The following is a 23888-nucleotide window of genomic DNA, read 5'->3' as shown; positions in this document are numbered from 1 at the left end:
GGAGCTCTGGAAGCCTAGGTGAGTATAAGATAATCTTATGATCTGACACTAGGAGAATGTGCGATCCATCAGTTTCAATATGAAGAGGATTTGTAAAATGTGTTGTTACTTATCCCTGTTTGCAGAATTTTACTAAATTAAAGCAGTGTCCACACAGCACTATATAGGTGAATACATACTGTGCAGGTGTTGTGTTCTGACATGTCCTAGGACATAGATTGACTGAAAAAAAAGGTCAAAAGGACCCAAGTAGATAAGCTGTTTCTCTTTTGTGTGACGGAGAGAACAGTGAAAAAAAGCAAAACTGTGGCATTAACTATCAAGCAAGGTAATGAACAAGGTCATTTTTTTCCCACTTGAGTTGATAGTTGATTATATGGAGATAGATGTGCTCGGTGATATTAATTTTTATTGTGGCTTCATTTAGAGCTGTTTAAAAAGACATTTTTCTGCTTTGTGACACAGTACAAATAGGGAAGGACCATAACCCAAACAGTGAGCATGCCAAGTTCACCCGGATCCTTCCTGCTGTCTGCTCAGCACTCGGAGGGTATGGGCGTCATCTGCTGTCTTAACCCTCTGTCTCTGCTTCCCAGGGTTTTCACTTTCTTCTGTGGAAGAAGATGGTGTTCGAAGGCTCTACGTGAATAGTGTAAAGGAAACTGGCTTAGCTTCCAAGAAAGGTAAGTTACTCACCGTCTTGTCTTGACTTGTCTGTCTTCAGTTCCCTTTTGGATTTCTCTAGTTGGTGACTGAGAAAGATCAGCCCCAAATGTTTATCTTTGAAGAGTGTTTAAATGTTGTCTGAGGGCAAACGCTTCCAGGGAATATGAGTATTTTTTCCATCAGCTCAATTGTGCAAAGAATCCTTCTTGGATTTTAAATCTAATTCTGAGCCTATTTCCATGGGGTTGGTGGGAAATTCACTTTGAATCAGAAGGGGTTGTCTTTCCCTACCATCCGGGGTGGAATGAAGGTCTGGGGGGTCTGGTTGGAGCTGCTCGGGAAGACCCCTTTGTGCTTTGGTGCACACTGCTCAAAGCTGACACTGACCTTCACCTGAGCTTGTGAAGCTCCTTCATGTTCTGTTGCCGCCATTCATGGAGGGATCTTTGTAGAAGTTGAGAACCTCGGGGTTCAGGATCCAGACTGCTTGCCCTCCGTAGAGAGCTCTTGTCTGCTACACCTGCCTGCCCCTCTACAAGAGCTCCTAGCACTGTTTGTCTAGGCTACTTGTGGAATCCCAGCACTCCATTCTCTTTCTAATGGGAAGATCTTTTCATCCTAGATTTTCTTTTTTTTTTTTTGGCTTCCTGTGTTAGTTTCCTAGGGCTGCAGGAATAAATTACCACAAACTGGGTGATTCAAAACAACAGAAGTGTATTCTCAGACAGATCAGGAGGCTAGAAGTTTGAATTCAAGGTATTGGCAGGGTCATTTCCTTCTGAGCCCCTGCAGGAAGAATCTCTTCCATGGTTCTCTCTAGATGCTGCTGGCTGCTAATAGCCCAGGGCATCCTTGGCCTATAGCTGCATCACTCTGATTTCCTCCTCTGTCCTTACAGGGTGTCCTTGCAGGAAAGCATGTGTGTCTCCCCGTCTTCACATGACATTCACCAGTCATTGGGTTTAGGACGCACCCTACTCTAGTATGGGTTCATCCTGACCTCATTATACCTGTAGAGACCCTATTTTCCGATAAGGTCATATTCTGAGTGGACATGACTTTTGGGGGGACATTCTTGAGCTCCCCTGGTGGATCAGATGGTAAAGAATCTGCCTGCAGTGCAGGAGACCTGGGTTCAATCCCTGTATCAGGAAGATCCCCTGGAGAAGGAAATGGCAACCCACTCCAGGATTCTTGCCTGGAGGATTCCTTGGACAGAGGAACCTGGCAGGCTACAGTCCCTGGTATTGCAAAGAGTCAGAAGCGACAGAGTGACTAACTTTCTTCTCGCTTTTTCTTCAAGTCACTATACTCATTGTAAATGAATCGGGCAGGTAGGTAGGGCTCAAACTCCACCTTCATTTCATTCTTCTTGCTGTGGAATTTTGGCTTCATTCAGGCAAATTCACACCCACTGAATGTACAAGTTCAGTGTGTTTCGGTCAGTCCTGCTTGGACATGGTGCCTGTGTCTAGTTCTGCTCAAGGCTGGCTGAATGGGGCAGCTGGGGACGGATGGAAGGCAGACTGACCCATCTCCCTCCTTCCACTGGCTGGGGCAGCTTAGTTCTGGGTGTTCATCTGGCAGGGCCCCTCTGCTGCTGACCTAGCCCTGTGTTGTCAGCATCAGAGAAGTGCTCCCTGCAGTTTGGCTCTGCACAGGGGTGACAAAGGTGTGACCTATGGGAGATAAAGTCCAACTGATGCATCTGCTGCTAACTGCCACGGGTGTGACTGTTCCTTCATTTTCCTTCTGTGTTTTTGAGACCAGAGGCAGTCAGAGTTTGGTGCCTTCACTGAGGGTGTCTCAGCTAAGAGCAGAGGTGGCGGGGTTTATTCCCCTTTGAACCCCAAGCTGATTTTTATCTCTTGCAGCCCTGCAATGACTGCTGGGTGCGGGGGTGGGGAAATACACTGCCCTGGTTTTAGTCACATCCTGTGTTAGTCCTTTGAATCCAAGAACCCTGGTGTTAGATGAAAACAAACGGTTGAGTGCTGCAACCCCCTCGCCCCCTATGACGCTCTTCTCTACAGATGCAGGAGGGATGTCCATTCGTCCACGTGGGCAGCAAACCATCCCAGTACCCGGCCTGCGGAGGGCTGTGTCGGGAGAGAGACCTGGGGTTGTGGTGGTGATTCAGTTGCGAAGTCGTGTCCCACTCTTTGTGAGCCCAGGGACTGCAGCACGCCAGGCTCCTCTGTCCTTCACTGTCTCCTGGAGTTTGCTCAGATTCGTGTCCCGTGAGTCCGTGATGCTATTGCGGTACTTGGAGTATTTGATGTTAAAGCGTAGCCTCTATGTGAAGGTGATGGAAAGCTAGCCAATGTTGGAGAGCTCCCACTGGATCATACAGACGCTGCCGATAAAAATCCTTCAGCTGCCCTTCTCCATTTAGCCTCCTTCTTTATGGCCAGCCAGAGCAGTTCATGATATTCTTTGTGTTACAGCTGCTGACTCTTTCCCACATTTGACCCTTGCAGATCCTTCAACAATTCGTTAGAAGGTAGGATGGACTCTGGTCATTGCCCCCTGGACAGCATCCAGATGCCAGTGTTTCTTAAAATGACCAGAATGTGGTGCACACCAGTGGGAGTTTGGTGGCATGCAGCCTAATTAGAACCGGATATTCTGTCATTCACTGAGCCTACACTTTATTGTTGTTAGTCGCCATGGGCTTTTGGCCTGGAATGGGCTGACTATTAGTTCCCGTATTCCTGCTTTCTCTCTGCCTCTCTCTCACCCTCTGTTGTGTGTTGGATCTCACGTTGACTGTCCTTGTAGAACTGACTTTTGAAACCAAAGCATGTTTACACGTGTTTCTGTTCATCTTGGGCCTGTTGTTCTGCTCTTGCAATCTTTTGAGGTTGGGATCAGGCATCTTCTTTGCTGCCATCTAAGTGTCTTCCTGATAGCTCCGCAGGACAGAGCCTGGCTGAGGTGGCCATGGGCTAGAACTCTCTAGACAGATGGGATATTTCACACCTTTTACTGGGCAAGTGGGGAGTATTTTTGAGTAGGCTTAAAATGAAAAACAAAGTTTTTTCCTCTTTCTGCTACCGAACATTAATAATGAGAGTTAGTGTCTGTTGAATATCTTCAACATGCCAAGTGCAACATGAGGAGTTCTACGTGGATTATTGTGTTTAATCTCATTTAAACCATTACCAGTATTCTTGCCTGGAGAATCCCCATGGACAGAGGAGCCTGGCGGGCTACAGTCATGGGGTTGAAAAGAGTCAGACACGGCTGAGCGACTAACACACCTTCTTCAAGAAACAGAGCTGTTTGCTGCCACAGTTCTGGAGGATGGTCTGAAGCCAGGGTGTCTGCAGGCCTGGGGCCCCTGGGAGGCTCGGGGGCTGGGGTCGGTGGGTAGGGTCCATCCTTGCCTCTCCCTTCAGCTGGCGTTTGCTGGCTTGTGGCAGCGTCCCCCAGCCTCACTCTCCGTCCTCCCCTGCCTTTCTCAGCTGCCTTCTGGGTCTCTCTTTTGTGCCTGTCCCATAGGATGGTTGTCACTGGGTTTAGGACCCATCAGGTAACCCGGCATGGTCTGATCTCAAGAGCTTCTACTGAATTACAGCTGCAGATATCCTGTTCCCAAATAAGGTCCCACTCCTAGGTTCTGGAACACGGACATGTCTTTTCAGGGGTTACCCTTTAACCCACTATACACTCGTATTCAAACAGTCATACAAACCTAGAAATTCTTTTTTAAAATTATTTAAAGAAATCAATTTATTTTTTGGCTGCATGGCTTGTGGGCTTTAGTTCCCCAACCAGGGATTGAACCCAGGCCCTTGGCAGTGAGCGCGTGGCATCCTAACCACTGGACCGCCAGGGAATTCCAGCCAACCTAGCGATTCATTTTAAAAAACAAAACCAAACTTGGCAATGTTTTTAGTTTTTGTCTTTTCCTCTTTTTTTCCTTATATTACGGCCTCTGATGCCTAATCAAAGGAGTTGTCTCCAAAAGAAGACTTCAAAGGTGACAGTGGCCTTTCACATGTGGAAATTTTGTGTTTTCAATTCAAACGTAATGCCAAAATCTTTCACCCAGAGGTGGAATGGTTAGTCTCCTAGAATTCCTCCTCTGGCATGGAGAGAAACTCTCCTGTTTGCCTCCTCACCCGTGACGTTTCTTCGAGTATTTTTATGACAGAGAGTTGATTTCAAGTGTTGGGGAGACCTTAGTAAAGCTGGCCTAGAGGTGGGACCCAGCGAAGCTGGGAAGTGAGACCTTCTCTGCGGAATCAGAGAGACTTGCGGGTGCCTGAGGGGCTGTGCGGCTTCGCGTTGGGTGAAGATCATCCTTTGCCCCTCAGTCACTCCCTTTTTACACATTTGTTTCTCCATGTTAGTCTAGAAAACAGGCATCACCCTCTTTTTCTTTTTAGCCGAAAGGAACCCGTGTTTTTCTCCTGTTCTCCCCTAGCCCCTCCCCTTCTCACTGCTGCCGTGTTTTGTAAATATCAGGCAGACCTGCCCCAAGTCAGTTGCAAGTTCCTGTCCTCCAAGACTGGGCTGGTTCACGGCTACTCCTCTGGGTCCCAAGCTTTGGCGGCTCCCCAGAAGCTTTGCAAAAGTAGCAGAACCTTTGGGGACCTTCCAAAGGCCACTCACCCCAAGGTCCTGATGCAGTTTTATATAAAAGGTGATGGTGGCGCTTCAGTCTCTCAGTCGTGTCCGACTCTTGCGAACCCGTGGACGGTAGCCCGCCAGGTGCCTCTGCCCATGGAGTTCTCCCGGCAAGAACACTGGAGTGGGTTGCCATTTCCTCTTCCAGGGGATCTGCCCGACCCAGGAATCGAACCTGAGTCTCTTGCATCTCCTGCATTGGCAGGTGGATTCTTTACCACTAGCACCACCTGGGAAGCCCATATAAAAGGTGGTGGTGGTGGGGGGAGGTGGACAGGGTGTGGGGAGCAAATATGATTGCATTTGGTTCTGTAAATTCTCATCCCTGGATGTGTTTGGAATGAGATGACCTTCAGTGATTGTAGCCGAGGAGACGCCTGCATTTTGTTTCCATAGCAACGATTTTTAGGCTTTAGCTGACTGTGCACACGTGTCCACGGTAGACAAGCATGTACATGACACACACATTGGTGAAATCAGGGAGCCCTCCAAATGGTGCGACAATACCTAGGGTAGAACACATGGGCTTCCCCGGGGTCTCAGATGGTAAAGAACCTGCCTGCCGTGCAGGAGACCCAGGTTCGATCTCTGGGTTGGGAAGATCCCCTGGAGAAGGGCATGGCAACCCACTCCAGTATTCTTACCCAAAGAATCCCATGGACAGAGGATCCTGACGGGCCACAGACCATGGGGTCACAAAGAGGGGTCACAGGACTAAGTGGCTAAGAGCAGAGCACATAGATTCAAGGAGTGGTACGGTTCTTTGGTTGTTTGGTCGGTGTATCCAGGGCAGCTCAGGCCTGCTGTGACATCCCAGTGTAGAACCTTCCAGAACCCAAGCCCACGTGGTCCCCCGAGGAGCCCCTTGGCGCACGCCGGGCTGTGTGCAGCAGCGGCACCTCTAACAGGCGAGCTCGGCATGCCCTTTAGAAGCAGGGCTCTTCTGCTGCTGCCATCTGATTCAATGCTGCTGCTGCTTTTATGTGTGTGTGTGTGTGTGTGTCTGAGATTAAACATTTTTCCATCTCGCGTTGGCAGGCCTGAAGGCGGGAGATGAGATTCTCGAGATCAATAAGCGGGCTGCGGGCACCCTGAACTCCTCTGTGCTCAGAGATTTCCTCACACAGCCGTCCCTGGGCCTCCTGGTGAGGACCTGCCCCGAGCTGGAGGGAGGAGCAGAACTGCTGGAGAACCCGCCCCATCGGCTGGACGGCCCGGCCGACCTCGGCGAGAGCCCCCTCGCCTTTCTCAGCAGCGACGCAGGTAAGGCCGTGCCCTGGGTGCCCCTCGCGGCTTGCGTCTTTCGTTGGGTTTCCTGCACCTGGCAGGTCCTGGGGGATGCGTGAGGGAGATGAACAGGTTCCTGAGCTCCCACGTCCGGGTGGAATTGCCGCTTGGCTGCAATGGAAATCTCTGTGGTGCTGCTGCTTGTCCTTTAGGGGAAAGATAAGTAGGTAGAGGCTGCTGTCTCTTGACTGTGGGTGGAGATGTAGAGACGCCAGCAGGCACTGAAGATGCTGGGACTTTGGTCGTGCCCCTGCTTTCACGGCTCCATCTCCTGTGTCGCCCCCCATCCTGTGGTTCCTTGTGTGGAAGGGGGAGAGGGTGTGGACTGAGAAGCCTGGGGTGGAAATATGCCCCGAGCTGGAGTTTGGTCTGCTTTTCCCTGGGGCTCTTCTGACCTCCAGTCTGGAGATGAGCCGTTGGCAGAAACCCCCTCCCCTGCGCCATCTGCTGTTTTTCCTGTTTATATCTTGCCTTCCACTCCCTCTGACAACCTTATGCTCACTCTAGAAGGAGCAGCTTGGGTGCTGCCTGCCCCAGAAAGGCTTCTGGGACCCCCACTGAGCTCCACCCTCTGGCCCCCCAGACGTCTTCCATGGGGACTCTCTTTCTGCAGTACTGTTCTTGCCTGCGTCTCTCCATCTCCTGAGTTTGTTCCCTGGGACTGGGCTTAGAGTTTCTTCACTTTCAGGTGCCTGTTCTTGTTCAGCAGGAGAATCTGGAACAAGACCACAGGTGAAGAGATAAGGGCTCTCGCTTAATCTTGCTGTGACCTGTTCTAGAGCTGGGGTGGCTTTTAGTAAGCTGGGTTTGGGGACTTATTTTTAAAAGTTGGGTTAAAAAAGGTCTTCCTTTCCCACCTCTGAGTGTAGGTACTTTGAGATTCTTGTTTTGCAAAGTCCCTTCTGAAGCTCGGCTCGGTAAGAATAGATCACAACAGATGCCTGCTGATAGTTCATCCTTTCATTGTTGGTTCCCTGGGAGAACTCGACAAGTTGAGTCTTGAGAGTTGATCCCAATCAATTGTAGTGCCCATGCGCCCATCATATCTTTAGGAAAGCATTCCAGGGAGCTGTTACTTTTTTGTTTGTTTGTGTAGTTGAAGCATAGTTGAATTACAGTGTTGCATTACTTCCCACTACACAGCAAAGTGACCCAGTTATATATATACACACACATAGTGTGAGTGCTTACTTGTGTCCGACTCTTTGCGACCCCGTGAACTATATAGCCCGCCAGGCTCCTCTGTCCATGGAATTTTCCTGGCAAGAATACTAGAGTGGGTTGCCATTTTCTACTTCCGGGGATCTTCCCAACTCAGGGATTGAACCCATGTCGCCTGCATTGGCAGGCAGATTCTTTGCCACTGGGGCCACTTGGGAAGCTATATATATATTTATATATAGGAGGCCTGGTGTGCGGCAGTCCATGGGGTCAGAAAGAGTCGGATGTGACTGGGTGGCTGAACAACATACATACATACGTACATATATATATTCTTTTTCATGCTCTCTTCCGCTGTGGCTTATCACAGGGCATGGCGCACACTGCCCTGGGCGCTACAGTAGGACCTCATGTTTATCCGTTCTGCGTGTGCCAGTTTGCATCTGCTAATCCGGAGCACCCACTCCTGCCCTCTCCCCCTCCTCCCCTGGGGGATGATGGCCACCAGTCTCTCCTCTGTCCCTGCGTTTCTCTCTGTTTCGTAGAGAGGCTCGTTTGTCTCGTATTTTAGATTCCACATATAGGTGACATCAAGTGGTGTGTGTTCTTCTCTTTCTGACCGGGGAGCTGTGTACGCTTACGTGATAGGGAATGAGTAGCACGAAGGCTGTTCTTTTACGTGACCACAAGGGGGCAGGCTCCACCCCATAAAAGTCGGTTCACGGTGGTTTCTGTAACATGACCGAGCGAGGCGTGTGGGTGACATCAGGTTGTTGAGAGGATTTTATAGGGTCTGTGTGCACACACCACAAACCACGGTGTGTGCTCAGCCACTTTTGGATATCTTCTGTCTCAGTTCTGCCTGTAGGTCATGGGCATAAAGCAAGGGTTGGCAAATCAAGACGCACTGGCCAAATCCAGGCTGTGGCCTCTTTTTACAAATAAAGCTTTATTGGAACACAGTCACGCCCATTCATTGATGTTTGTCTCTGGCTGCTCTCCCATTTCAGCGGCAGATTTGAGTAGCTATAACTGGGATGCATGGTCTGCACAGCTGAAAATACTATCTGGCCCTTTACAGACCTCTCATATAAAGTGTGATTGACATTGCTCATGATTTGTTCCTTTAAACACAATCACTGTTTTGATGTATTTCTTTCTTTAGAGAAGAGATGTGTGTGTGTCTCTGTGTATGTGCATATACACAGTTTGTGAAGTTTTAAGACTTTTTATTAAAAATTTTTTATTTTAAAGATGTGTTTGTACATAGGTGCCTATTTTGAGAATATCTGGGTGTATTCTGTGTACACAGCCCTACGCTGTCCATAGCTGCCTGTACATCCTCCTTCAGACCAGACGCCTTTGAAATCTGTGTGCTAAATGTACTGAACCTACTATTGTTTAAACCCCATTGTGAAGTGAAAAGTGAAAAGTCGCTCAGTTGTGTCCAACTCTTTGTGACCCCATGGACTGTAGCCCACCAGTCTCCTCCATCCATGGAATTTTCTAGGCAAGAGCACTGGAGTGGGTTGCCATTTCCTTCTCCCCATTAAAACTTTTTTGTTTTGGAATCATCCTTAGATGACTGACTTATTTATTTGTTTGTTTCCAAATCATAACTGGGCTTCTCTGCCAGCTCAGACAGTAAAGAATCTGGCTACAATGCAAGAGATCCAGGTCCGATCCCTGGGCTGAGAAGATTCACTGGAAAAGGGAATGACAATCCATTCCAGTCTTCTTTCCTGGAGAATCCCATGGACAGAGGAGCACGGAGGGCTGCAGTTCATGGGGTAGCAAAGAATCGAACACGACTGAGTGACTAACACACACACACACACACACACACACACACACACACACACACACCACGTCTTGGAATCGACATTTAGGTATTTGCTCTTAATAATGAAGCTGGATGCTGAAAGTTATATTGCTGACTGTGACATGGTTCTGTCCTTCTGCTTTAACATTCTAGTGTAGTTCTTTGTTGTTTTAATCGCTTCACCTTTTACTATTTTGTAGTGATCAAAAACCCTTCACAGTCAAGTGTGCTTGGTTAAGTTAGATAATCAACCTGGTTCAGAAATAACAGCGTGAAGGTAAAGTCACAGTGTGGGTTTTCTGGGTGTTTTCTAAGTTGGTTTCAACATTAATAAGTTCCAGAAGCATTCTCAAATGCTCTCAGCAGCTGCAGCTCCATCCCCTTGGCCAGAGGGAAGCAAGACACTCAGGCCCCCCACCTGGGTCCCAGCCTGTTTGCTTTCTGGTTGTTGCCATTTCCTGGTTCATGTTTAACAGTGGAAGATAAAAGAGGGGGCGAGTAAACAGGATAAAACAACCTGAAAGATGGTGCACAATGAAGCAGAGATAAAGCAGTGTCCACAGACAGCTGCAGTGACGATGGAAAACAACGGAGAAGCTGTATACAATGGGCAGGCTGGACTATAGCCTCCGTCTAAATTTAGAAGTAACTAAAAATAAGAAGCATCCTGAGTGACAGGTTTGAGGTTTGATGCGGAGACCGTTTTGGGGTGGTCATGGTGAGTGTGAGGTCACCTGGACAGAGGGCCTGGCCGTGTCCACGGGCTCCCCGGCTGGTTCCTGCCTACAGGAGGTTTTTCCCGGTGAATTGCCCCTTGTAGCAAGTCCAAGTCTGCAAGCTTGGCCCTGATCCTGCCCTGGGAATTCTGATGGAAAGTTGTGATTAACTTTCAGGGCTGGATTCTTTCTGAAGCCTTTTTCATGGAGAGGTTTGTTTCCTTGATGTGGAAACCTCAGTGCCTAATGGCTTAAGCGGGCTGTGGAACCAGGCTCCTTGGGGATGAGTCCCATGTTTATCCTTATTAGCTTCATGACTTGAGCAGATGATGCTTAATCTGTGCCTGTGACCTCGTGCCTACAGTGGGGATCATACCACGCTACTGTCACATGAGGCTGTTGTGAGGAATGAGTGAGTAATTGAAGTGTTCAGAATGAGTCCTAGGAGGTGCTCAGTGAATACGCATTCGACACAGAGTCTTAATGGTGACGGGAAGGTTCTCTGACTTGTAACCAGGGACTGCTGGTTGTTATTCTCCTTACTACTCTACTCCACTTCTGTCTGCACCAGGAGTGTTGTCTGAGAACCAAGTTTATGCAGTATACTTAAAGCAGTTTCCTTCCCTGGGTAGAAAGATGTTGATTCTACTGTCTAGATGCTGAGACCACTGGGCCCCTTTTCAGAAATAGTGATTCCCTTGGTCTGGGGCAGGGCTTGGGTATGCATTTGTTAGGGTGCGTGGTTGCTTAAAAACCTTTAGGTGATTCTAATATGCAATCAAAATGGGAGGTCACCCTCTTAGGTCACCAGTTCTCTCCTTGGTTATGGGCCCTGTTTTTTGTCTGGGTGAAATGGTAAGATGATTGGAATGTTGCAGTCCCTTGCAGACCATAACTGGGGTGTTTGTGGATAACTTTCTGTTGTCTGCTTCACTGAGATTTTTGTAATGACAACCTGTTAGGTGACCTTTATCCTCCTCTTCCTCAGTATGGGAAGGACACTTCCCAGTATGGGTTGCTGTGTTGGCTTGGAATGTCAGGGACTGGAAATTAGATTCCATCCTCAGGGCTTTCTCTAAGTTTCAGTTTCCATTCTTGGTCATTGACCATCCGTGTGTCCTTGTGGAAATCTGCCTGGGGCTATTCTTCATCTTTTTCTTTTTTTTTCCCCAACAGTTGTTTAGGTCCATACTGGTAAGGAAATGGGGGAAGGAGGTCCAGAGAGAAAGCTTATTGCTTCAGTGGATCTTGTTTTAGAAAGAGCCTTGAAGTGAAGGGGAAGCTGGCATAGGAAGTTGCAAAACTTTAGTTTCTTTGAGCTTCCCAGAAAGCCTCTCTCATGCTCCTGTGTGATTTATTTTGAATTATGATCTCATCTGGTGCTACTGCCATTTCGGACCCGAAAATTCTTTGTTGTGGGGGGCTGTTCTCAGCCTTGATGTTAGCAGTTTTCCAACAAACCACTCTCAACTAGTCCTCATAACCCTCTTCGCAAAATTGTGTAAATCAAAAATTATCTTCAGACTTTGCTAAATGTTCCCCCAGGGTGAAATCTTTCCAGGTGAAACCACTGGCCTGGTTTATTAGAATGCATACTTCACTCCTCAGTTAGCAAAGTATTATATGAACATCAATATAGGAAAGCAAATCTAATAAAAAATAATTTTTGAAATAAATTTGATAAAAGCCCCTGATATCATGCCAGCTACAAGAATCATAATTCAGAGGGCATCCGTGATATCTTTCCAGGACTTCAAAACATCTGTCTGTCTCTCTCACTTTAAGTTCTGTCCTTAACATTCAAGTACATTTGACTTTTGTGATGGAGGCAGCTTGGCTTTATCGTCCCTAAAATTCACTTGACCAGTTGGGATAAAGCAGGTGCCCTTGCTTAGATCAGCAAATAGTTTATGATATTACAATGAGGGGCTTCCTTGGGGGCTCAGTTATAAAGAATCTGTCTGCCAAAGCAAAAGACATGGGTTCAATCCCTGGGTCAGGAAGATCTCCTGGAGAAAGGGAATGGCAACCCACTCCAGTATTCTTGCCTGGAGAATCCCATGCACAGAGGGGCCTGGCGGGCTAAAGTCTGTGGGATCAGAAAGCGTCAGACACTACTCAGCGGCTAATCAACAGTTATGATGAAAACTCAGTGAACTAAAGATGTTGGTCACACATTCGTGTCTGACCCTTTGTGACCCCGTGGACTGAAGCCTGCCAGGCTCCTCTGTCCATGGGATTCTCCAGGCAAGAATATTGGAGTGGGCTGCCATTGCTTCTAATTTGAAAAATGGCCTTTCCAGAAGTTGAGCTGGGCGGGTTAAGTGGCTGTGGCCCGCCCTGGCAATTAGGGTGAGCCTTGGGTTTGGAGAGTCAGCCCCCTGGATCCGCTGCTGAGTGGAAAGATGGCATCTGTGGCGGGCACCAATAGCCCACCTGCAGGAAGTAGATTAAGCAGCCTTTGCTGCAACGGGAAAGGCTTCAGTGATAGGCAGGAGAGCCCAGGCATCTTGGTCAGAGTGGGGGAAGCCTTTAAGCCTCCTTTGATTTGCTCAGCAGTGCAGGCTTCCCTGTTGTGCCCGTGAAATGCAAGGTTCTGTTTCTGGGTGACGGTCCACGCACATGGTCTGCAGCTGCATTCTGCAGACAGCAGGGAGGGGCGATACAGAGAGAGAGGAGCCGCTTAGACTTGCCTTCCTGCAGACAGGCAGGGTTGCCTTCTCCAGATTCGCTGCAGACTCCCAGCTAGCCAGCAGCACATGGCCTTCTAGGCGCCTGTTGGGAAAACGTGGAGCCGTGTGCGATGCTTACTGTCACCTGGCTCAGGGCCCGCTCCCGAGGGCCCCGCTGGGGAAACCCCAACGCCTAGTCCTGACTTCCTGCTGGTTTTGATTAATGACACCATCGAGTCCTGTGTGTGGAAAAACAGTGTTGCCTCGGAGATTAAGAGCCTCCATTTGTATAATTTTAAAGAACATTAGTGGATTATAGTTTGACTTTCACAACAAGCTGATAGGATTGGGAAGAACTATATGTACAGTTTTTTAGGATTAAAAAACTGTTCTGTGTAGAGAAACAGACTCTGGGATTTTGTGAAATGTGGTTGGAAAGAAATTGTCTTTCAAGTTAAAACTGTAGTGTTTTTCCTCCCCTGCCCCCTACAGAGTATATATAGCTCTCCCTAGGTTTTTTTTTTTTTTTCCCCTCCCTTTATAATTGTTTTGTTTTTATTTTCTTAGCTTGGGGGAGGGGGTGAGTGTTTATGTTGATCTTATATATTATGAGTGTTTTTATGGAATTCTTATATGACAGTAAAATGGCTGAAAAGCAAAGCAAAATCATAGCCTAAGGATTGGATTCCAGCTCAGTGTCTTTACTGTGTGTGTGTGTGTGTGTGTGTGTGTGTGTGTGTGTGTGTGTGTGTGTGTGTGTGTACACCCATGCACACATGTGCGTTTAGTCACATCTGACTCTGTGACCCCATGGACTGTAGCCCGCCAGGCTTCTCCATCCGTGGAAATATCCAGACAAGAATACTGGAGTATGTCGCCATTTCCCCCTCCAGGGGATCTTCCCAGCCCAGGGATAGAACCCATGTCTCCTGCACTGGGAAGCCCCAGTGTCTTTACTGGCCGTGTCTAACCTTCCCTTGTTCCCTTCCTCCTAGCCATTTTTCACTCTGAGAATGAAACACAGGTGTTAATAAAGGCCTTTAAAAAGTCAGTTATGATTAGTTCCTCTTTGGAAATGTTTGGCATATCTGCTAGTTTAACAAACATTGTTAATATATCTCATAAGGCAAAGATCTGTTTTTCCTTCCTCTGTTAAATGTAGGTCTCTAATGGGCTTGAATGGAACCTGAGTGAATGTACCTCATCCACGTAAATCAAAGATTAATTGAAATGTAAGCTTACGTGCTTGTGTTTGTACTTCTTCTAACCTCATTGTTTTCTATCCTGATAATGGTGAGTGGGACGTGCTAGCAGCAAAGGTTTCCTTGGTTACAGAAACAGTTCCATTATGATGTGAAAATAATTTTAAGAAGCAGAGAAATGATCACACCTGTTCACAACACTGAATGTTATTTATAGCAGTTTTTGTGATGACCTGCGGTTCTGTCCTGCTGGGCTCTGCTCTGCCCTGAGGTTCCCCCTTCTCTGAGGCTGCCCTGTTCTTAGTCACTCAGTTGTGACCAACTCTTATAGCCCACCAGGCTCCTCTGTCCGTGGGATTCTCCAGGCAAGAATACTGGAGTGGGTTGCCATGCCGTCCTCCGGGGGATCTTCCCAACCCAGATCTCCTGCATTGCAGGCAGATTCTTTACCGAACCACCCACCCTGTTTATCCTGTTTTTAAAAATTGGGGTGTGATTGACGTATAACATTAGTTTCAGGAGTATAACATAATGATTCTATATTTGTATACATTGCTATATGATCTGCACTGTGTCTAGTTAAAATCCACCAGGATACATAGTTCCTTTTTTTTTCTGATGATGAGAACTCTTGAGATTTACTTCCTTAAAAAACAATACAGTATTATTAATTAATGTGTGTGTGTGTATGGCTTCCCAGGTGGCTCAGCAGTAAAGAATTCGCCTGCAACACAGGAGACACGGGAGACGCAGGCTCCATTCCTGGGTTCAGAAGATCCCCTGGAGAAGGAAATGGCAACCCACTCCAGTATTCTTGCCTGAGAAATCCCATGGACAGAGGAGCCTGGCGGGCTACAGTCCTTGGGTTCACAAAGAGTTGTACATGACTTTGCGACTAGATAACAACAAATGTTGTACATCTCCATGACTTATTTATTTTATAACTATATGTTTTTACCCTTTTTACCCATTTAAGCTACCTGCCCCACCACCCCCTCCCTCTGGCAATCTCCAATCTGTTCTCTGTGTCTGTGAGGCTTTTTGCTTTGCTTTTGGATTCCACATATAAGTAGGATCGTACAGTATTTTCTTTCTCTGACTTACTTCAATTAGCATAATATCCTCAAGGTTCATCCATGTTGTTACTAATAGTAGATTTCCTTTGGTTTTCAGTTCAGTTCAGTTCAGGTCAGTCGCTCAGTCGTGTCCGACTCTTTGTGACCCCATGGACTATAGCACGCCAGGCTTCCCTGTCCACCACCAACTCCCGAAGCTTGCTGGAACATGCCCATCGAGTCGGTGATGCCGTCCAGCCGCCTCGTCCTCTGTCGCCCTCTGGTTTTGTAGCTGAATAATCCTTCCTTGTCTGCCCTGCTCATTCTGTGTCTCTGGCTTTGGCCCTGCTCCGTCCCTGAGGCGCCAGGTATCCCCGGCACCTGCTTTATGACACATGGCGATGTGCTGCTTGCTGGGAAGGGTGGAGGTGGGACCCGCAGTTTCCTCTCCTTGCCTCCTCAGCCCGCTCCTAGCCTGTCTCCAGTTCTCTGGAGCTGGCTGCATGTGCGCTGGACAAAGACAACAATTCCTTCCGTGTCTGTTGTTAGAGGAAAAGTCTCTTGTGGTGAAGGAAGCTCCAGTAGGAAGTTGCAACATTCTGTTTGTGTGGGGTTGCATAGAATCTCAGCAGTGGTGTTCTATAAACCTCTTCAGGAGGTGTGCAGAGGAGACCTTGAAGTGTGGGAGCAAGAACGTGGCTTTGCCGGGTTTGAATCCCTGTTCCTGCCTTGCTGGTATCTCTCTTCAGCTCTCGTAAAGGGCCCCGCTGTCAATTCCTGCCTCTTTGGCTTTCTTTGATGACTTAAGTCCCCTGACCACGCACTGGCCATCTACTGCCTTGTTGCAGATCGTGGGAAAGCCCCGTCTAGTTCGCTTACTGCGCTCAGCTCTCTGGGCTGGGCTCAGCCGGGTGACTGTTCTGCTCCCCTTGCCTCAGTCACTCTCGTTGGCTGTGCCGTTTGGGCTGGATCGGGGCCGGGTTAAGCTAGCCTCACTCACGTATTTGGTGATCGGCTGGCCTGACCCCTCGTTCTTTGAGGTCTTTCATTCTCAAGAAGCTACCTTGGGGGTTTCATCGAACGATGGTCCAGCATTCCTGGGGGATCAGACCCGAAACTGTAAAGCCACTTGAGGCCTTAGCTCAGAATTCACGTATCACCACTTGGGTCACACGCTGCTGTTCAGATCAAGTCACAAGACCAACCCAAATTCATGGGGCGTGGAGACAGACACAGAGATCTTACAGGAACAGGAGGAATCATCACTGTCATCTTTGCTGACTGTCTAACCACAGCTGCATTGATTTTTCTCGGTCTCTCCTCTTTTATTCGTTTTTAATCTTCAGGTAAGGGCAGAAGCAGAGCCAGCGGGGTGAAAAAGGATGTATGGTTTAGAATCAGATAGACCCATGGTTATTGATCCATAGGGCTTCTTTTATATTCTAGATATTCGTGTTTTTTCCAGTTATATGTGTTGAAGATAACTTTTCTCAGTCTATAGTGTATCCTGTTGCCTTCGTGTTGCCTTTTGACAAAGAAAAGTTTTTAACTTTAGTAAAATCTGATTTTCTGTTTCCTAGGATTTGTGCTTTTTTCTATCTTCTGTAAGAACTCCTTCTCTCTCCCCTGGGTAACAAACATTTTCTTCTGTTATTTTCTGCTGAAAGATTTATATTTTGAACTTTTCCCTTTTGGGTTAATACCTCCCTGGCACTGATTCTTGTGGATGATGGGAGTTTGGGTCCAGCTTTTTGTTTCCCCATGTGGGTAATCTGCTGTCTTAGCTACATTATCAAATGTTCCTTCCTTTTCCCCCGGATCTTCAGTGCCACATCTGCTGTGCATCACACTTCTACACATGGGTGGGGCTGTTTCTGGGACTGTCTGTTCTGTTAGCCTGTCTTCTTGCTAACTCTGCACTGCTTTCTATTACTGTTAACTTTAAATACATTCTGATATCTGGTAGGGAAAGTATCCCAGTCTTGCTTTTTTTTTTTTTCCCCAACCCCCCCGCCCCGCCCCCAGCCCCCCGCTCTAAAATTGTCTTTGGCATACTGGCCTTTTGCTCTTTCATAGCAAATTCTGTTCCAGAAATAACGCTGCTGGTGTGGTCTGTCTGACTTCAGATTCCTTGCTATTTGTTGAGATTTATATTATAGCGTCACATGTGGCCTGTTTGCCTACATTGCTAATCCTTGGAAAAAACATACATTCGCAAATTCTTGTGAATAGGGTTTAAAATACACTCGCGGATCAAGCTTCATGATTCTTGATGTTTACCTCTTCTGTAGTCTGACTAAATCTATTTTGTCTGGCATTTGAAGAGCATTCTTTACATTTGCCTAACTTTCTACGCTGATACTTTCAGTGTTCTTTGTCGTTTTGTTTAGTCTATTTCTTACGTGTAGCATGTAGGTGAGGCTTTGTGTGACATTATTTTGGTTTTTATCTAAACATGAAGTATAATATTGAGTTTAGTCTACATCACATTTATTTAGAAGATCCATGTATCTTGGCTCGTTTCTCTCATCATATTTTGCTGTCTTGATCTTGTTTATTCTTCCTGCCCTTCCTAGTCCTTTTTTGGGTTGAATTTCTAAATTCCACTTTCTCTTTCAACTTATACAATCTAATTCTATTCTATTCAGTGGTTGCCCTTAATTTTTTTTTTTTTTTTTGCCCTTAACATTTTAACATGGTTTCTAACAAAATAAGACCGAATTCTTTTTACTTCTCTTAAAGTGTAAAAGGATCATGAAATGATGTAAGTACAATCACCCACCGTTGCTTTAGTCTCATCTTGTGTTTTGGAACAGATGCCTTCTGGGCGTGTGTGTGGGGTGCTGTGACTTGCCTCTTTGTGTTGTTATTGTTCAGCCACTCAGTTGTGTCCAGCTCTTTGAGACCCCGTGAACAGCAGCACGCTAGGCTTCCGTATGCTTCAGCATCTCCTGGAACTTGGCCTGTGTGTATATCAGCTCTTATTTATCATTTCACCTTGTATACCAGATTATGCATGTGTGTGTGTGTGTGTATACATATTTTCCCACCCTAAATACATCCTTTAGAGACTTTTTTTTAGGAAAGTTATGTTTTAGTAAGCTTTCCCACTCTTTGTCAAATGTTTCTTATTATGAACTTTTCTTCTTGAATGCTATTTTGACTTGAAATTATGTCAATTTTATGTTGACAGTTTGAGAATTTGAGGATGTCTGTGCTTTAGTGCGGTAATGTCTTCAAATAGGCCTTTCAAGCTTCTTTCTTCAACTTTTATTCTTATCCATTGAGTACTTAATTTCAGTGTTTATAGCTCTCATTTCTAAAAGTTTTACAAATTTACTAACCTTTTTTGAAAGTCTCTTTTTTTTTTTTTTTTAAATTTATTTATTAGTTGGAGGCTAATCACTTCACAACATTTCAGGAAAGTCTCTCTTTTGTTGTTCCTTTTTCTTTTTCTTTTTTTGAAGCATACTCATTTGGCAGTCCGATAATTATGGTATTATTCCTAGGAAATCTCCTTCTGCTTGTTGTGGGTGCTGCTTCTCCATCATGGGGAGCTGGTTCTCCTTGTGTTGTATAATGATGGATTGTGGTTCTTGTTGGACCAAGCTTATGCCTGACCATTAATACGAAACCATCATTAAGGGTGATTCCCTCCAGAACAGACTTGTTTTTTGCCTTCTGCCAGATGCCCTTGGAATACAAATTTAGAACAACCTTAAGGCAAGTTTTCAGCCCGAGCATCATGTACTGAATGTGTGTGTTCTGCCAGAGTTCCTACATTGAAGTCCTAACCCCCAGTGGGAGGGTTATTAGGCGTTGGGGGCCACTGGGAGGTAATTAGGTTTAGATGAAGTTACCGGCTGGGACTCCCGTAATGGGATTAGTGTCCCTGTAAGAAGAGGAAGAGAGACCCGGGCTCACCCTCTCACCTTGCACACTCAAGGAGAGCTTGTGTGGGTACCAGGGAGGTGGCAGCCATCTGCCAGCCAGGGGAGGGGCCTCACCGTGGAAGGGACCCACTGGCACCTTGATCTTTGACTTCTGGTCTCCAGAACCGAGATAAGTAACTGTTGTTTAAGCCACCCAGTCTGAGGTCTTAGTTACACCAGCCCGAGCAGGCGAAGTCATCGGAGTCTCCAGAACGGAGGGCACAGTGTGAATTTGAATCTCCAGCACCCGTGGGGCCAGCCTGTGGTTCTCGTCTCCAAGAAGAAGCACCCCTCTCTCTCTCCCCGATCTTGTATCCCAGAGGATAGGCAGAGTTAGATCAGCTTCTTTTCCTTTCTTTTTTCTCTTTCACATGTGAGTACTTTATTTATTTATTTAAAATTTTTTGTTGGAATATGGTTGCTTTACGAAGTTGTGTTAGTTTCTCCTGTATGGATAGCACAGTGAAGCAGCCGTCCATAAACATGTTAACATATCCCTTCCCGTGTGTATTTCCTTCCCAGTCAGGCCACAGCAGTGCATTAAGCAGAGTTTCCTGTGCTATCCAGTATGTTCTCATTAGTGGCACCTATTTTATGCATTTGTTGTTCAGTCGCTCAGTCGTGTCTGACTCTCTGCGACCCCGTGGACTGCAGCATGCCAGGCTTCCCTGTCCTTCACTGTCTCCCGGAGTTTACTCAAACTGATGTCCATTGAGTCGGTGATGCCATCCAACCTTCTCATCCTCTGTCGTCCCCTTCTCCTCCTGCCCCCAGTCTTTCCCAGCACCAGGGTCTTTTCCAGTGAGTCGGCTCTTCACATCAGGTGGCCAGAGTATTGGAGCTTCAGCATCAGTCCTTCCAATGGAGTACACAGTACTTAAAAAAAAAAAGTCTTTTTCTGTCTTTTTGGGGTGAGATTATAGCCTTTCAGGAGAACCCTATGAACGTGGGCGATTTGGTTCTAACTCCCCGAGCTGTACTGACCCAGCCCCTGTTTTCTGTCTTATGACTTCAGTTAAAACCGAGGGCTCCAGGGCTGTGTTCCCAGGTGGTGCTGATTCTGCTTTGGGCTGTGATTAGGGGTCTTCTTGATTGTGACAGTGCCTGGGGAATGCAGAAGGTGTTCTGTGCTCAGGCCCAGGGAGGTTAGCACCCTGTGTACCTGCCTTGTGTAGAGTTTTCTTCCCAAACATTGTCCCCTCCTGGCACCAACAGGGTCCCACTCCCTTTAGGAAACACCGCTGGGATATGCAGTTTGGAGGCAGATGATGAATTATCTAGCCCTGCCATGGCTTTGGGACTGGCTCACTGCTTCAGCTTCCTTTGTCTTCATTTTGGACTCTGGGATTTCTTAGAGCTCAGCTTTATGTTTAAAAAGGATTCAGGGGGCCTTCCCTGCTGGTCCAGTAGTTACCACTCCCTGCTTCCGCTGCAGGGAGTGCAGGTTCGATCCCTGGTTGGGGAACTGCCCACGTGTTTTGCAGTGTAAGCAAAACATAATAATAATAAAAATTAAATAAAAAGGATTCTGTTCTATTTTACTTAGCATTTGTCAGTGTTTTTGTAGAATTGGTGGGGGGAGGGTGGCGGCGTTGCTTCCTTTTCAGGATACCTGGCCCATGTTAGCGATGAAAATCCTTTCATTCGTTTTCCCACTGTTCTGTGAGCATCCTCTAGATCCCAGGCATTATAACGTGCAGTGGAAATATGCAGGGTCGCGTCATCTGGCTGTACAGAATGGGGGTTGCCATTGTGCAGACTGCAGCATGAAGGTGACCTCGTGTGTCTTACAGCCTGGCTGTCAGCTTACTGGTGAGAGAGCCATGGATCCTGCCATTTCAGCGCTTAACGCTGTTCACATCTTCCCCTTCTCTCTAGCCCCGGCATCTAGGTCATTGCCCCCATTTCAAGCATTCAGTCACTATTTTTTGTCCCCCTCTGGCGGTGACAGTGTGACATAGCTGATGTCCACCAAGTTTTCTTTGGCAGCTTCCACCATATTATTGAGTGGTGGTGGTTTAGTCATTAAGTCGTGTCCGACTCTTGGGATCCAATGGACTGTAGCCCCCTGGCTCCTCTGTCCATGGGATGTATAGTGAGCTAGTAATTAAAAGAAGTGCAGGAAAATCGTAGAGCCAGAGCAAGGGCTCAGGAAGGGTGGGCACAGATAGAAACTTACAAACCATGCAAGCTTCGCCTCCTTGGTGCTTCCTTCCAGAGGAGGGAAGGGGACCACAGGATGCAGTTCTGGAGCAAGGTTTGCTCAGGAATTGGCTTCTTCCCTTAGTGTCCCAGTCAACCTAGAATCTGAATGTGATGCCAGACGCGGGCTTATGACTGTGATGGTGCCATTGGACTAAGGTAGCCTCTTTTCAGACTGATGCTTTCATCGCAGGAGTCAGAAAGTGGCTCCTTCTACCCAGGTTTCTTCTCTTTCTTCCCTTCTCTCTTATCTGGTTACAGGATGGTGCTGTAGTCCCTGACCTAGTGCCTGGAATATTCTAATAGTCATCAAACCAATGTCTTATCAGACTAGCTAGAGGTTTCTAAATATCCGAGAGACTTGCTGCTCCCGGTGTGGTCCATGGACCTGCAGTGTTGATTGGTATTATGGAGTATGTAAGAAATGCAGAACCATAGTTCTGACCCTATTCTGCTTGAATCTGCCTGACAGAAATCCCCAGGCGGCTCAGATGCTCTTTAAATTTGAGAAGCCTCCCAGAGGAAAGTGATCTTAATGTTCTCTTCCCCAGCACAGGGCTTGCCGTAGCCAACCATTGCAGTCGACGGTTTAGCCACTAAGTCGTGTCCAGCTCTTGCGACTGTAGACTATAGCCCGCCAGGCTCCTCTGTCTATGGGATTCTCCAGGCAAGAACACTGGAGTTGGGACTCGTTCAAATAGGAAAGAAAGTTGCCTGCACTTTCGCATGGAATATGGTGGAAAGAGTGGGTGTTATAAGATGTTTGAAGTTTGACAGATAATGTCTACGAGACAGTTATTAGTTTTTTAAAACCAATTTGATTTATTTAGCTTTGGCTGTGCTGGATCTTCATTGCTGTATGGGCTTTTTCTGTAGTCGCAGTCCCTGGGGGCTGCCCTTCACTATGGGACACAGGCTTCTCTCGTTGCAGAACATGGGCTCGAGGGCGAGCAGGCTTCAGTAGTTATGGCACGTGGGCTCAGTAGTTGCCCCTCCAGGACTAGAGAGCGCAGGTTCCGTGGCTGTGATGCGTGGCCTTCATTGCTCCACAGCATGTGGGATCCTCCCATCCCAGGGACCGAACCTGTATCTCCTGCATTGGCAGGCGGATTCTTAACCCCTGAGCCACCAGGGATGCCCCAAAACAGTTATTTTTAAAATGTTCTTCTCAGAATGCTTTATTCAGTTGTCCTAGCAGTGAATTGCGGAGAAGGCAATGGCACCCCACTCCAGTACTCTTGCCTGGAAAATCCCATGGACGGAGGAGCCTGGTGGGCTACAGTCCATGGGGTCGCTAAGAGTCAGACACAACTGAGCGACTTCACTTTTATTTTTCACTTTCATGCATTGGAGAAGGAAATGGCAACCCACTCCAGTGTTCTTGCCTGGAGAATCCCAGGGACGGGGGGAGTCTGGTGGGCTGCTGTCTATGGGGTCGCACAGAGTTGGGTACGACTGAAGTGACTTAGCAGTAGCAGCAATAAATTGATCCAGCAATTAATTTGTTGATTATAAATCAATCAAATCACCCAATTTAATTTTATTTAACTTTTATTATACGTATTATGGGCTTTCCCGGTGGCTCAGCGGTAAAGAACCTGCCTGCAATGTGGGAGCTCCAGGAGACCTGGGTTCTGTCCCTGGGCTTAGGAAGATCCCTGGAGAAGGGAATGGCAGCCCACTCCAGTATTCTTACCTGGAGAATCACATGGACAGAGGAGCCTGGTGGGCTACAGTCCATGGGGTTGCCAAGAGTCGGACATGACTGAAGCAGCTTAGCATGCACACATGTATGTTATATTATTGTCTTGGTTGGGCCTGTGGTGACAGACCTCGGACTGAGTAGCTTGAATAACAGACATTTATTTCTCGTAGTTTTGGAGCTGGGAAGTCCAAGGCCAGGCTTGTTGCTGAGGGCTCCCTTCCTGGCTTGCAGGTGGCTGTTTCCAGTGTCCTCACAGGAGAGGAGGGGAGTTCTGGTTTCTCTTCCAGTGACATTCATGACACCAATCCCATCATGAAGGTCCACTCTCAAGACCTCGTCTAAGCCTCCTTAGCTCCCAAATGCCTCATCTCCAAATACAGTCCCACTGGGGGTTAGCACTTTACACATGATTTTGGTTTGGGGGGGGGGCAGTGGTGTGGTAAACATTCAGTTCAGTTCAATTCAGTCGCTCAGTTGTGTCCGACTCTTTGTGACCCCATGGACTACAGCATGCCAGGCCTACCTGTCCATCACCAACTCCCAGAGTTTACCCAAACTCATGGCTATTGAGTCGGTAATGCCATCCAACCACCTCATCCTCTGTCATTCCCTTCTGTTCTCAATCTTTCCCAGCATCAGGGTCTTTTCCAATGAGTCAGTTCTTCACATCAGGTGGCCAAAGTATTGTAATTTCAGCTTCAGCCTCAGTCCTTCCAATGAATGTTCAGGATTGATAAACATTCAGTCAATAGCAAATATTACATGTTATAAAATATATACTATAATAAGAATATATTATAAAGTAATAATAGTAGTGATAATGACAAAGACAG

General features: G+C 47.1%; 1 protein-coding gene across 1 annotated transcript in view; it reads left to right on the top strand.

Annotated features, from left to right (window-relative positions):
* TIAM1 (TIAM Rac1 associated GEF 1) overlaps positions 1-23888 on the top strand; it is a 187506-nt gene that overhangs the window by 108052 nt on the left and 55566 nt on the right. The window contains exons 13-14 of the mRNA XM_065913560.1: positions 597-683; positions 6340-6564. Of these exons, the coding sequence (XP_065769632.1) occupies positions 597-683; positions 6340-6564 (312 nt within the window). The remainder of the gene's footprint in view (positions 1-596; positions 684-6339; positions 6565-23888) is intronic.

Source organism: Muntiacus reevesi, chromosome 21 (assembly GCF_963930625.1).
Source record: "Muntiacus reevesi chromosome 21, mMunRee1.1, whole genome shotgun sequence".
Lineage (NCBI taxonomy): Eukaryota > Metazoa > Chordata > Mammalia > Artiodactyla > Cervidae > Muntiacus > Muntiacus reevesi.
The sequence above is the reverse complement of the archived record's forward strand: the minus strand, read 5'-3'. Positions and strand labels throughout refer to the sequence as shown.